Raw genomic sequence first — 13,804 nt, forward strand, 5'->3', positions numbered from 1 at the left:
TGTCAGCACTGTCAATATCATTAGTAATGTGGCAGGTAGATGGAAATATGAATGTGATTGCATTAATAAATTCTTAATATATTCAGCCTTTCATAAGCACATAGCATTACAATTTATTCACTATTGTTTAAGACCATTTTAAAGAAGAAGTTGCCTATTGCAGTGCTCTGTCAATGTATCTTTCTGCCAGCAGATTCTGGCTTCAGGTCTTTCTTAAATGAAGAAGTTTTGAAGTAAATTTAGTGTAGACATGAAGAGTTAATGCTGTATATTGCATATTAGCCATGGTTTGCAGCACCCTATGTATTTTCTCTTGTATTTGGCCATGAAAATGCTTCTAGAGCATTTTTTTTGTTGTTGTTGCTTTTCCTGAGGGTACTAAAAGGAAAGTTTACCTGAGATTTCCCACTTTTTAGAAAACTTATTTCAGAACAGCCCACCACAAATGGAACTGCCATTTATTTGACTTAAAATCTAGTAAAGAAAAAAAACAACCCCACCATGGCTTTAAAATAAATACTGTACGTTTTTATATGACACATGTTATTTCTATTCATAAACCTTAACTAAATTTAGATTTTTATTAATCCAATGTGACCTAAAAATTTTGCATTAACAGCACAATGTGGAATTGGGCTTATTCTCTTTGAATGCAGATAAAGCCATCATCTTGAAAATAGCTCTTTCTGACAAAAAGGTGTTCTTTTGAAATAAAGTCTTATTCACTACATTCCTCTTAGAGTTAATGTGAATTTTAGTGCCTCTAATTTTAGATTGAAGTGAGGTCTAGAATAAAACCCACTGGCTGACAATTGAATTTATAGATAGTTGTGAATATTTCAGGCTTGAATAATAGAGCTGTAGAATTTCAGACACAGAGAGGAAGAGAGAATTAAACTCCAACTGTAGTTTTACACTATAATGCAATGGTGTCTAGGAATTCTTCAGTGTAACGAGCTAAGTAGTAATTAGGAGGGAACTGAGGGAGGGATTTTACAGAGATCTAGCTTAGGCATTATTCCAAATGTTCAGCATGATAATTTGATGGTGGTCACACCTGCCATCCGTTTTAGATGGCTCTTGAATTACTTTTGTTCAGAAGTGGTGCAGGAAGGAAGGAGTGAAAGCCGTAGGTGTCTGTTGCCCACCCACAGGCAGTACCCAGCCTTGTCTGTGTTTCACCTCCTGGGGACTGGGAAAGTTTCTGTTCTCTGAGTCAGGCGCTGTTGTTTTTGCTTTTCCCTGGAATCGTTAGTGTTTTAGCCGCATTTACGCTTTGCCAGCACGCACCAGTCCGGTCTGTGCTGTTGAAGCTGGAGCCAAAAGCAGCTCTGCCTTGGTTAGTACCAGAACCTGCTATTTCAGAGCCATCAGCAGGCTGCCTTTAGCACAGGCAGCACTTGATCAGATTTTAGTGCTTGTTAGAACTGAGATGGTGTTTTGGTTCAGACTGCTTGGAGTGGGAGATAGCCGCTTCTGTACTGGCCAAAACAACATGCAGTTGAGCAGCTAATTAAATACAAATGGGGCTTTTTCTTCAGGAATGGGAAGGGTGACATTCGGGCTCATTATTGCACAAATTAGATTTAAAAATTGTCCATGGAAGTTTCATGCAACAATGTGCCATCAAGCTGGTAATGACAGGCAGTGCTGTATTTTGAGATTTTACATGTGGAGTCTTGGCAGAAGGGAGGTGAAAAAAGAACAGAGTATGTGTTTAGTCAATAAAAAGATCTTAGTGTGTAGAAAAATAATATTAAAAAATCAGTTGGTAAAATGTGGAAGTTAATTGATAATCTTAATCACAGCTGTATAAAATTCAGTGTCAGTGCAAGGGGAGAGAGAGACAGAGAGACACCATGTTTTAGTACCCTAATAACTTCTTACTCTAGTCTGAGATCGTAATGTATGTGCGAGCGGTCCAGTAATTATAAGGTAATAAGTGGAGTGGTGGTGTAAGTGCTCTAAATTAAAAGGAATTCGCAGAGCTGCTGTAAGTCAGAGCCGACCCGCTTTCTTTCAAACGTTGACTTGAGAAAAGTGCTTAGCCCAGAGTGCAAGTAGAAAGACAAGAGAGAGCTATCTATTAATTACAGCGCTCATTAACAGTGACGGCTACAAGGCAGCAGATGCAGAAGAAAAGGCACACGCTAGTGCAGGCTGGCAAGGGGATTTCCCCCCCTCCAGTTCTTGAGGAAAGGACAACACAAGCAGGTGGTCCACTGTAATAAGATATTTTCATGGCTTTAACCTTCCCATTTCCTTGGTTTATTTGCTGACACCAGATAGCTTGGTCCTTCCACCTCCCCAAATAAGCCCTGATTTTAAGTTTAGATGGTAACATTTCTGTACATCAATTGGCTGTTTTCCAAATATGCACATTAGTTGTTTTCAATAGAATTTTACAGTAAAAATCACAACAATTGAGAAATCTAAATAAAATCCATAGGCACTGATTTTAGGGTGAATCTCATCTTAAACACTTGTCTTTAATGACGGGTCAGGCTCTTATCTCCATTACTCCCATTGGGAAGGAAGCCAGCTCTTTTGATTTATGTCTTTTTTCCATTGGTGAATTTGATTCCAGATATTAAAGTAGAAATTGATGAAAAATTTTTATTCTTAAATAAAAAGAAGTGGAAAAATGAAGGCAAGATCTCAAAAATTACTTCAAAAAATTACATCAGTCAAATTGTCTGGCCTTAACATATTTGTTTTGAAAACACAAATCCATAGTTCCAGGTGGTCTTACAGGATAGTTGCTTTTCTGTAGTTAGTGTTTCTAAAGAAATGTTCATAGCTATGGTCTGACTTTGGCAGCTTCTGAGAGTACTGTCAGGAAAATGCTGGATAGGCCATTTGCTACTGTGTTCTCATAATCACAGCTGGAGAAAACGAAGATAATATCTGAATCAGAGCTTTCTAATTAATATTTTTGTCCTTTGTTCATCCCAAAATATGTTAATAGTAAAAAACTTGGGGATGGAAATAGACAAAGATTTCTCCCCCCAGTCCTCCCTGTAGAAAGCACTAATTTGTTGGATCAGATATTGTGTAGTTTTATTTCCGATGCTTAATTCTGAAACTGTGAGAATTGAGAAGAAAAAAATTTTCACTTTCTGAAAGACAAAACTTGTATGTAAAATTTCCTCTAATACATGTTTTTAATCCAAGAATGGAGCACATAAAATGTCAGATCCTATAGAGCTGTAGATATATGGGATAGTACTGTAGTTATTACTGGTTAGTCTGAGGATAATGGCTAGAAAGTAATTGCAGCCACAGCTGATGAATCATTTTACTTAGATTTTGTGAAAATGGAGTTCAGCTGTAATTATTTGTTAGAGTACCCTGTTGATGTGCTACTTCGTTACTAAATAGCTGTATCTATAATAAAGCAGTATTAATGAAGAAAAAAAAGATTGCAAGGGACCTGCTCTTCAGTTCTTGAATCAGATCAATAGATAATGGATATGTGTTTTAGTTAAGTGTGTTGACAAATATTAATTACAGAGCAAAGCATTTATGTGATCAAACTTGAAAATATTTGTTTCTGATAATGGTGGAATTTACAGAAAGAAAGTAGAGATGGAAAAATGAAGACATTTAATAGCCAGGCCATCTAATAGGAATTATAAAATTTTTTACTTGGTCGATGACAAATTCAGAATTTAGAGTTGATTTGAAGTTGACATGTAGCCTAGAGGGCAGGTGGAGGGAACAACAGAAGGATTTGGTCTCTTTAAAGTTTTTGTTTACTGCCTGTCTGGAGCTTTGACAAAGCTCTGTCATGCCCTTATGCTGATTACCTTCATGTAGAACAAGAAGTATTGACTAATGAATGAATGATGTGCAGTCCCTAACCCTTCCAGAGCAGCCTTAAAGAGCACTGTCTTTAATACACACATTCTTCTTTCTCTCTCTCCCCTCTGCAGGCTTCTCTGCAGAATGTCAAGCAAAGATCGACACATTGATTCCAGCTGTTCGTCGTACATCAAGACGGAACCGTCGAGCCCCGCCTCCCTGACGGACAGCATCAACCACCACAGCCCCGGTGGCTCCTCCGACGCCAGCGGGAGCTACAGTTCCACCATGAATGGCCATCAGAACGGGCTGGACTCGCCTCCCCTCTACCCCTCGGCCACGGGGCTGGGCGGCAACGGGCCCGTCAGGAAACGGTACGACGACTGCTCCAGCACCATCGCTGAAGACTCACAGACCAAGTGTGAATACATGCTGAACTCCATGCCCAAGAGACTGTGCTTGGTGTGCGGTGACATTGCGTCAGGGTACCACTACGGAGTGGCCTCCTGCGAGGCCTGCAAGGCTTTCTTCAAGAGGACGATTCAAGGTGGGTTGTTTGTTGATCTCGCTTTCTTTTGCTGAGAATGAAAATGTATGGTCTTTGGCTGGAGCCTGTTAGCACTTCAGACCGTGCCTTTTCATTCTTCGTACTGCTTGGTCCTACAGATGTTGCTCGTGAAGAACCCTCTTTGGCCTTCTTTGGGAGCTCTGCCTGTCACATGCCATGTTTATTTTGATTCCAAAAAATGGAAAAGCACTGGAGCTAATCAGTGGATGTTCAGATTTGTTTTCTCTGAGAGTTTTTCTGGATTCCCATAAATGATTGTTGCAAAGAAAGAGGAGCATTTTTGGAAGGTTGTCATGGACGCCTCTTGAACACTCCCTGCGGCTGGCACACAGGATTGTGCTTGTGTGTTGCTCCTAGATACACCACTACTGTACTTAAATTCTTACAGAAATCTAGTTTACATTTGTTAAAGAGCAAGTGCATGTGAAATTGGAACAAAAATGCAGTGGTGTAGTGCTTTGTGCATATCAGTGTATTGATAACTGGTCTTTCAACCACTATATACAGTGACCTTAAATGAGTTTGTCAAATAACTGTAAGATCACATTCTAAGGAGAGTAAGCTGGCAGCTTTTGGTCTCTGCTCAGTATTTTTTACTAATTTGCTCTTGATACCTATTACAAATATGCCACATATTTTGGCATAAATTAGTACAAATGGGAGAATTTGCATGACTGCTTCTTCTAGCTTCAGAACCTATGGAGACAAAATAACCTTCTCCTTTGATTTAGATATCATCCGTTCAAGTAAAATTGAAGGTGCTTTATTTAAAGAACATGAGGCCAAGCTTGGCCTGTGCAGGAATATAGTGTCACATTAAATTAAACTCAGACTTCAGAGACTAAAATTAGGTTGCTAAGTCCAAATTTAAGCTCCTCAATAAAACCTGCTTGATTTTCATACATGTTGAGCACCTGAAATTCTCAGGAAAGGAAATGCAATCTGGTGATATACTTGCTTTTTAAGAATGAACATAAGTGAGCTTCAGTTTGTAATTTCACATACCCCAAATTAAAAAACATTTGGTCTTGAGTATAGTGCTTCCATATTTAATGTAAAATTAGTAAGAAAAAATAATGAATGTTAATTTGATTTTTATATTGCTGAGGCAGTGGCCATTTTATTCTTCTCTCTTCCATTTTGCTGCTGGGAAGATTTGGGCCTTTTACCAGCATGAAGTGCCTGTTTTATGAAGGACATACAGACACTGAAAAGAAACATTATACTTCAGTTGTTCTAATGGAGCTGAATGTTGCACTATTGGCAACCAGTAAACAAAGATTCTCAATGGTAGCCTGGGTTTATATGTAAAATAAGCACACATACAGAGACAGTTGGCTCATTTCAAGTCTCTGTATTGGAAAAAGTAAAAAGAAATAAAATAAAGAAGAGGTAGGTGATTTCACTTGACCTTCAAGAACATTTTCAGAAAAGCTCAAAAAATGTTTCTACTGAAGCAATTTGTATTTTTTGGTTGCTAAACTTCAAGCACCAATTTCAACTAGCAACTCTGTTTTTATAAATGGTCTTTAATTGCTGTGTAATAGCTGTCCTACAGGACTGAATTGATGCACGATTATTTTAGTTGCATTTTGAGCACCGAAAAAACTGCTACAGAAACAAAACCTGATTGAAGTGTTGACTTCTGGCAGTAATAGGTAACTGCAATTTTACACCACACCACAGACAGAAAGTTTCTGGGCATGGGAGCACAAGGCAGAGACGTCATCCTCCAGATTAGCAACCTGGACTTGGCCACGCAGCTCAAGTTAGAACTGGCAGCTGTGCAGAAAGTCTCAGTGCGGCTGGAGCATGAGCTGCATCAGCAGGTGACAGTGCTGTGGAGACAAAAAAAAATGCAGCAGGGCAAAACCAAGCATTGAAAAGAAAAGGCATAATGAAGGAACTAAGAATAGGAAGTACATTACCCATCATAATGTCATGGCAGCATCTTCAGCAATGGTCCTGACTACATGGCACAAATACTGAGAGTTTTCAGGTGCCATCCAAAATAATGGAAGATACTTGGGTGAATCAAACCATGGGTTTGGTAGGTGACAAAATATCTAAAAGAAAAAATGGGCCTCCTCATGATTTGAATGGGGAAATTCTACCTTTAGGCTTGCATGAAGAATAATTCCCCCGAGGTTTTTTGTTCTAATTGATAGAATTTAGTTCCAGTGCTCTGGAGGTCATTCTTCCCTGCACTGTTTCATTTCCTTGTTCATATAATGTTCCTTCTCTCTCTCTCTCTGCTTATTTTTAAAATGAGTTTGCTGCTGCATTACTGCAACTAAGAAAACAGGAAAACAGAAATAAATGCAACAGCCTTTGAAATACAGAATAGAAAACCAGGCTGCCTGAAGTGTCAAATATTATAACTGTGCATATGTAGGAAGTATGTAGCATGTTTCAGCTCAAAGAATTGCTTATTTTAAATGCTAATAGCTTAATTGTGATGGGTACTTCATATAGAGGCAATGAAAAAGAACATAGGACTTCCCAAACCTTTGTTGATCATTCATCAGTTTACTAAATTAGGTGAGACCTGTAGATCCTCAGTGCTATTCCTGTTGAAATCATGGGCACAACTGCCCTGACTTCAGGGAGAGGAAGGCTGAGCTGATAAAGTCAGATTATGAAGCACATCCTGTGTTCATGTAAGGCCTGATGTCCTTTCCATGGAGTCAGTGGGAATCTTTCCATTCCAGAGGAGTCTCTTGAGGTCTCAGCAGGTGGAGGCCGCTGGCAGCTGCTCAGAGAGCCAGCACAGTTATTTGTGTACCACCAGCATCTCACACAAGAGAGAAGCCTCACAGGGCACCTAGCAGCTCCTACACAAGGCAAATATCACTCTAATGTAGAGAATACACCTGTTTTTAAGGGTAATGGAGATTGTAATTCCCTTTCCAATTTAGCAGTTTAGTCTAAAAAACATCCAGCCTCCTGCAATCAATTCCTGCTCATTTCCTTAAACATTAAGAAATTAAATGAACCCTGTTTTGATGCATAAGAATGAGTAATTTTGTCTTTTTAGAACATATATTTTTAACATGGCCCAAAAATACATTTGCAGTTTTGGTAAAGTGTGCATAATTATGATAAAAATCAATAATATTAGAAAAAATTAGAAACAAGCAATTTCCTAGCTAAAAAAATTAAAGAGAACAAATCCACCAAAAACGAGCTCAATATATAAAATTGATGTCTTCTTATGTCATAGTAGAATGCAGTGATGTTCTGCCCCTTTTGTGAGATGTAAGGTATGGAGGAACTGGATGTTCTCTCTGCTCAGCCTAGCACTCACTCAGCTGCAGCTCTCAGTTTGCTTCTGGGATAATTTACATGGTGGCTGATTGCAAGTGTCTCACAGAAATACACACACAGCCAAATCTTCCCAAAATTGGCTTAGCATCAGGGATGGTAGAAAATAACAACATCTAAAAATAGTTACAGGTCTATTGATTTTTAGGGTCTCTTCACAGTTTTTGCTGTGCACTGTATTATCTTGAAAACTCTGAGCTTTCATTAAAAGAAAGAGGGAAAAAAAAAAGAATTTTCATTTGTCAGCTGGGTGCAAAGTCTTGTGTTCAACACAGAGGTCTTGCACTTGCTAGATATTTTTGTAGTGAATATTTAATGTAAATATATTTCTCATAATTTTTATTTGGTCAGTTATTATATATACTAGTATGTACACATTTTCATTAATATGTAATTACTCAGTGTTCATAACTTAAACATTTCAGCAGGTGGATTGAACTGGTGTTCTTGCTTTCAGGAGAGGGCTGAGATGATAGGACTTTCAGGTTCAAAGACAGATTATTATCCTGTTTTATGTTAGCTTTTATCTCTCTAAAATAATGGCCTGTGTCTAGAAGACTTTCGTCCTCCCTTGTTCCAAATTGTCCAGACTGTTGTCTTTGGACTCTAAACTAGCCTGAAAAGACAGTGTGTAAAGCCTGCACATTCCTCTTAAGGCTTCTCACAAAAGTCTCAGATCTTACTTATAATTTCCTTGGGTACTGTTTGAATTTTCCCCACAAAAGCTAAATATTTTGCATTCAGTAGTCTTTGTTCTTGAATTTTTACTTTTTGGGTTTCTTTTTTGTTTATATGTTTATTTTTTGATGAAAAACTGCTGGACGAACAGCAGTGAGGCATCAATGTTCTGTGTGTACACAGGGTGAGTAAAGCAGGAGTTGGTAAGAGAAGCCCTGCAGCCAGACCCTCACTGTGTCATCACTCCGTCCCTGAGAGCTGCTGCCTGTCTGTGTCTGCTAACACAAACAGGAAATACTCTGTCCTTGAAATGCTGTTGTCTTCTGCCATCTCATTTTATGCTGCTCAGCTAAGAGCCTTCAGCTCTGCAGTTCTGCAGGGATGTTCCTGTTGTCTTCAAAGCCTGCCCAAACTCTCTGTACTTTGTTCAGCTCTTTGGTTACTCAGAGTTGTTTTTAATCCCTCTCATGTTCAGGTTTTTCAGTCCTCTTTAGGGTGTTGACCCATTATTGAGCCAGTTTGAACTGTAAATATACAAACGCGTTACAGTAAATACGTTTTTATTTTTCTATCAGGAAGTTTTAATCAAGAAAGATAGAACTAGGTATGTACATTCAGATAAGGCAGCGTAAAGTTTGATTTGAAGTTGCACGTGACTGATGTGGCTTGCAATGGGTATTTTGCATTTCTGAACACTGTCTTCTGTAATACATTTTTGAGGAGGAAATGAAAGAAAATTAAGCAAGATTTTATGGCTTTTCAGCTTCTTTGCTGGTAGCTAAGATTATTGTTGTTTTATAGAAGGGTAGGGTGGAGGCTCCCATCTTGGTGCACTGGCCTGTGGACCTTGGCTCTGGTGCAAAGATGGCACCCCTCCAGTGAGCTGAGCACTAAATGTCACCTGAATCCATCATTACCTGATCTAATCATTCACCTTCCTTATATAAGTGAAAGGCTGTGCATCAGCACTTCTTTCAAAGAATATTTTAAGCAAGCAGTGATAGATATCTTCGCTTTTCCCCAATTTCTCTGTGACTGTGGGCCAGCCAGACTAGCAAGCAAGCATTTTTAATTCCTTCCAACACATCTTTTTATCCTGTCATAATGTCATTGTGTAGCTATGACAGCTAAACATGATGAGACAATAAAATATAAACATGCTGAAATCTCAGAACCAGAGAGAAGCTTAAAAGTATACAGACTGTTCTATCTTTTTTACTATCTCTGCTTTCCTTACAAGCTTGAAAATTGTAATAAGCATTTAGATGATTTGGGAGTAAGAATGAGCATCCTGATTGGTGCATGGCTATTTTGAACCCCTCAGAAATAATGCAAAAGAGATGTGATTTACAAATAGTGCTGCTACACTAGTATGTACCAATGCCATTATAATTGGGTCTGGATCTTGTTTTGTTGTAAACATCTCTGAAAGCCTCCAGCCCACTTACAAAGCTCTGTCTTGTTTGAAACATGAGAAATCTCAGCTAGCAAGTGATTTATGTTAATGTTTGTATAACTTTTAATGACCTTTTTTTCTGGTGTGAAAATGATTCAGTTTGCAGCTTTACAGACTGAGATGCTCTATGTGCTTATAAACAAACAATGACAATCCTCCATGCTATTGTAGTAGAATGTATCAAAATTGACCTAGATAAAATACCAGTAGGAACCAAATGTAGATAGTTCAGTCTTTCTGACTTGAACAGCTCTTAAGTGACTACAGGTAGCAGGGGATCAGTTCCCTCTGTGCCTTCAAAGCATTTGTTCTCTTTTAAGGTGACCTAAATGCCCTTCATTTCTTGTGAATAAGTTGAGTACAGGGGGATTCAAAGGTAGTTGGACCCTTACAGATTCAACCCCCCCAATACCAGTCTGATACTGAAAATTATGGTGACTTTTTATGATGCTGGAAACCAATCTACCTAAAGTTAGAGGCTGATACATGACTGTCATGTAGTCAGAGTAGCCAGTATCACCTTTACATTTTTGCTTTAAATCATCATGTTGCTTTCTAAGAATTAAAAAAAAAAAAATTGCAAGTTCTAAATGTTTTAGTTCTGTAACACAGTACACTGATTTCTTCAAAGCAATTCAACATAGTGACTTCACTAAAAATGTACTTTTAAGCTGTTCATGTCCCTCTGTCAAACACCATGTTTAAAAGCTAACTGCTTCTCCTTAGTTACTTAACTCTTAACAGAAAAGGCAACATAAGCAAGAGATGCAACATAACCCTTCATACATGGTCCTGTCACCTTGAAAAGATACTTGAGACATTTGGGAAGCAAATTTTTAAATGTTCTGTAACTCTGTTTCTGAAGTCACCTGGGTGAAAAGTTGTGGATACAGTCAACTTTATGCTTAATCATCTCCAGATGACCTGTAGCAGAATTCATAATAGGTCTGTAATTCATAGAGCTTTCTTACAGTATCAGGTGAATCTGTCTGAGGATTTGTCAGGCAAAACTGGATTCAGTTATTTATGTTCAAATCTGGCCTCATCCCAGCCTGACCCTACTCTGAAACCTTACCGAGGGTACTTTTACATGTGAAAATATTTACTCAAATTCAGCTAAGTTTTGACTGTAAAGCAGAGAGCAGAGTCTGGAAGAACTGAAACTTTAGCCTGAGAGAAAATATTTTTACTTTCCTCAGTTCAGCTTCATTAAGACCTATAAACATGGAAAAGATTTTCAAGTCTGGGACTTTTTGTCTGTTCTATTCAGTTAGGCTGTTACTCTTGATTTCCAAGAGCTCCTCGTTCTCAGATTCTCAGGAACTATTCTCTTCCGTGTATAAAGGTGAAACCTAACATAGTGAAATTCACTCTCTGTGTTAGCTTAGATTCTCCTGTGTCTCTCTCTCTCTGAGATCTCATTATTAAGTCCCAGAAGCCCTATGGCTGTGATCTTGGCTACTTTCCATTTTTTGGAGTTTTCATGCATAGCAATGCACAGGCAAGCAGGTGTATTCCTTTGGGTCTGTCACCCAGGAAAAGAGAGCATGAAGGGGTACGTGGGATAAACCTCACTGCAGAAAGTCTTAAATCCAGTTAAGCAGTAGTCTCTATGAAGAATGGGAACACAGTTTTGAAATACAAGCTTTTGGTAAAAAGGTATTAAGTTAGGGAATGTGAAAGAGAAGCTTTGGGAGAAAAATGGAACCTTTTTGAACTGAAATGCAGCTTCATGAACTGATTATAGCAGAAAATTATTACATTGAAGGAATTTTGGTTCATTTGCTTTTTTCCTTCTTTTTTTATTCTGAGGCTACATTCCCACACAGTAAAAGTTTTGATACTGATATCTTCAGTATTCCTCTTGCTTTTTTAGGTGGCTCATGGCTATTCTTTCCAAACACCTTTTCACCCTGCACTTAAGTCTTCGTCATAGCTTTTACTTGTCCAAAAATTTCCTGAGCATACTTCAATAGCTTGTAGAAATCCTTTTACATCTTGGTGTAATATTGCAGTATGAAAAAGGAAATAAAGCTTCTGCTAGGACTTGATGTCTGTTCTATTTTTGTCAGTATTGGTGGAAGAGAGACCCCTGTTCCAGCCTGTTTCTAGAGCCAGCTTCTCACTTTCAATATCTGGGAGGTTCTGAAGATGTGACAGTTGGTGACAATAACTTCTACCAAGGCAGAAGGCCCAGTGCTTTCAGTGACCTCATCTTTGCCATGGCTCTTGCTTGTCCTGCCACCTCTAGTGTCACTGTCAATTCTGTGCAAGAAATGGGCAAAATGGTTTTGAGAATCTTGGCTAAATCCGCTCAGTTGCCTGACTTGTAAAGCCATTGAGTAAGTCCCTGTACCACAAAAATTGTTCTTTCTTCACTCCTCATTCAAGTAACATCCAAACCTCATCTGTGAGGTAAAAAAGAAATGGTACCTCAGCCCGTTTATCCTGAGCTGTGTGTAAAGATGTGACTGTCTGAAGCATGTAGAATTGGAGAGCTGGGTATACAGGGTAAGTATTAGCAGCTCACCTGCCATCTCAGGATCAAATGGCATGATGTTTTCAGTTTCAGCCGCTATTGGTAAGCACAGTGTTTAGAAATATTTTCTCATTTTTCAACTGGGATACTAAAATTTAACAAATCAGTAAAAAAAGGAACTGATTTTAAATAAACATTCTTCAGTACATGAAGAAAGAAAAGGGGCTTAGGCTGGTATAAATCCCATTATATTATTCTAGCACAGGGAAATGTGTTTGGGGAGTGAAGATTTGACATATATTTTTATTTTCAAGCGTCATAGTAATTTATATTACTCAGCCCTTTAACTGCCAAACTGTAAAAGTCCATTACGCTACTGAAAGGAATATACAAATTATCCCCTGGCACTTTAGGCAGGAGTTTTACATATATGCTGTTATTCTATCAGCCAGCTAGCTGCACGATTCTATTAAGGAGTAAGTGAGAAAATTATATTGCCTGCAAACTAATTGTACAAAAGACTCTGAAATAAGTAATCAGAGCCCAGCTCTTTCTGAAAAGCAGCCAGGAGATATTATAAATCGCTCAATCGCTTTTGTCAGCCCAGTTTAAAGACCCCGAGCTGCCATGTTGATTTTGTTCACTGTAAAACACAACTTCCTCTCCAGCTGTTGACAGGACTGGGCAAACTCAGCTTTTACTCTTCCTAGCTGCTCAGTCTCAGCCTCTAGCATCTTGAAGTAAGTCAGGAATTGGTAGAGATTCCTTCCGGTTCTTCCTCTGAAATAAAATGCAGATCTGAGTATCTTGAATGGGAATTCATATCTAGAAGTAAATAAGAAATTATGAAAGCTGTAATGACCTGGAACGTGCAGTAAATTCAGGTTTTTAATGAAAGTAAATCCACTAATACTTGCAGTGCTAGGTAAAACACATTTTAGTGTGATATAGATATCCCCTGCATGTGCACTGGAGACAAAGTGTTTGTTCCTTGAACCCTTACTGCAGTGTAGCCCCCTTCTAAAATGCCGGAACCACTTTATGAGGATTAGCTGTGGTCATTGGTAAGAGGTGGATTTTGGTTTCTATTCCTGTAACTCTGCTGAGCTCGTTGGAGGAATTCTTTGTAGCATCTTCCAAGTTCATTTTACAACACCAAAAATTAATATTGAGTGTCTGGTCTAAAATACAAGTCATTAAAGAAAAGCAGTTTAAATTGAAAGGAGATTCAAGCTGTAAGCTAAAGTATTGGAATCCAAGTGACTAGAATAATACCTCATTTTAGCATTGTTTAGGTATCAAGAATTTGTAGTAAAAGTAAGTTACACAGTGCCTGCTGCAGACTGTTGCATAGTTTGCAGAAATGTGAAATGTCAGGGTATGGATTAGAAATGTTTGCATAATGAAATGAGCAATCTTGCATTTATCTTTCTGGTTCTGAATGCTGCTTCTTGGTTTTGGCACCTGTACCTTTGTATCTTGGGACGGGATCTCT

General features: G+C 38.4%; 1 protein-coding gene across 14 annotated transcripts in view; it reads left to right on the forward strand.

The window, feature by feature from the left end:
* ESRRG (estrogen related receptor gamma) overlaps positions 1–13,804 on the forward strand; it is a 372,206-nt gene that overhangs the window by 245,613 nt on the left and 112,789 nt on the right. For all 14 annotated transcript variants that reach the window (XM_058020265.1, XM_058020257.1, XM_058020256.1 and 11 more), the window contains one exon: positions 3,936–4,351. In XM_058020265.1, the coding sequence (XP_057876248.1) occupies positions 3,949–4,351 (403 nt within the window). In that variant the 5' untranslated portion in view covers positions 3,936–3,948. The remainder of the gene's footprint in view (positions 1–3,935; positions 4,352–13,804) is intronic.

This window comes from Melospiza georgiana, chromosome 3 (genome assembly GCF_028018845.1).
Source record: "Melospiza georgiana isolate bMelGeo1 chromosome 3, bMelGeo1.pri, whole genome shotgun sequence".
Classification (NCBI taxonomy): Eukaryota; Metazoa; Chordata; class Aves; order Passeriformes; family Passerellidae; genus Melospiza; species Melospiza georgiana.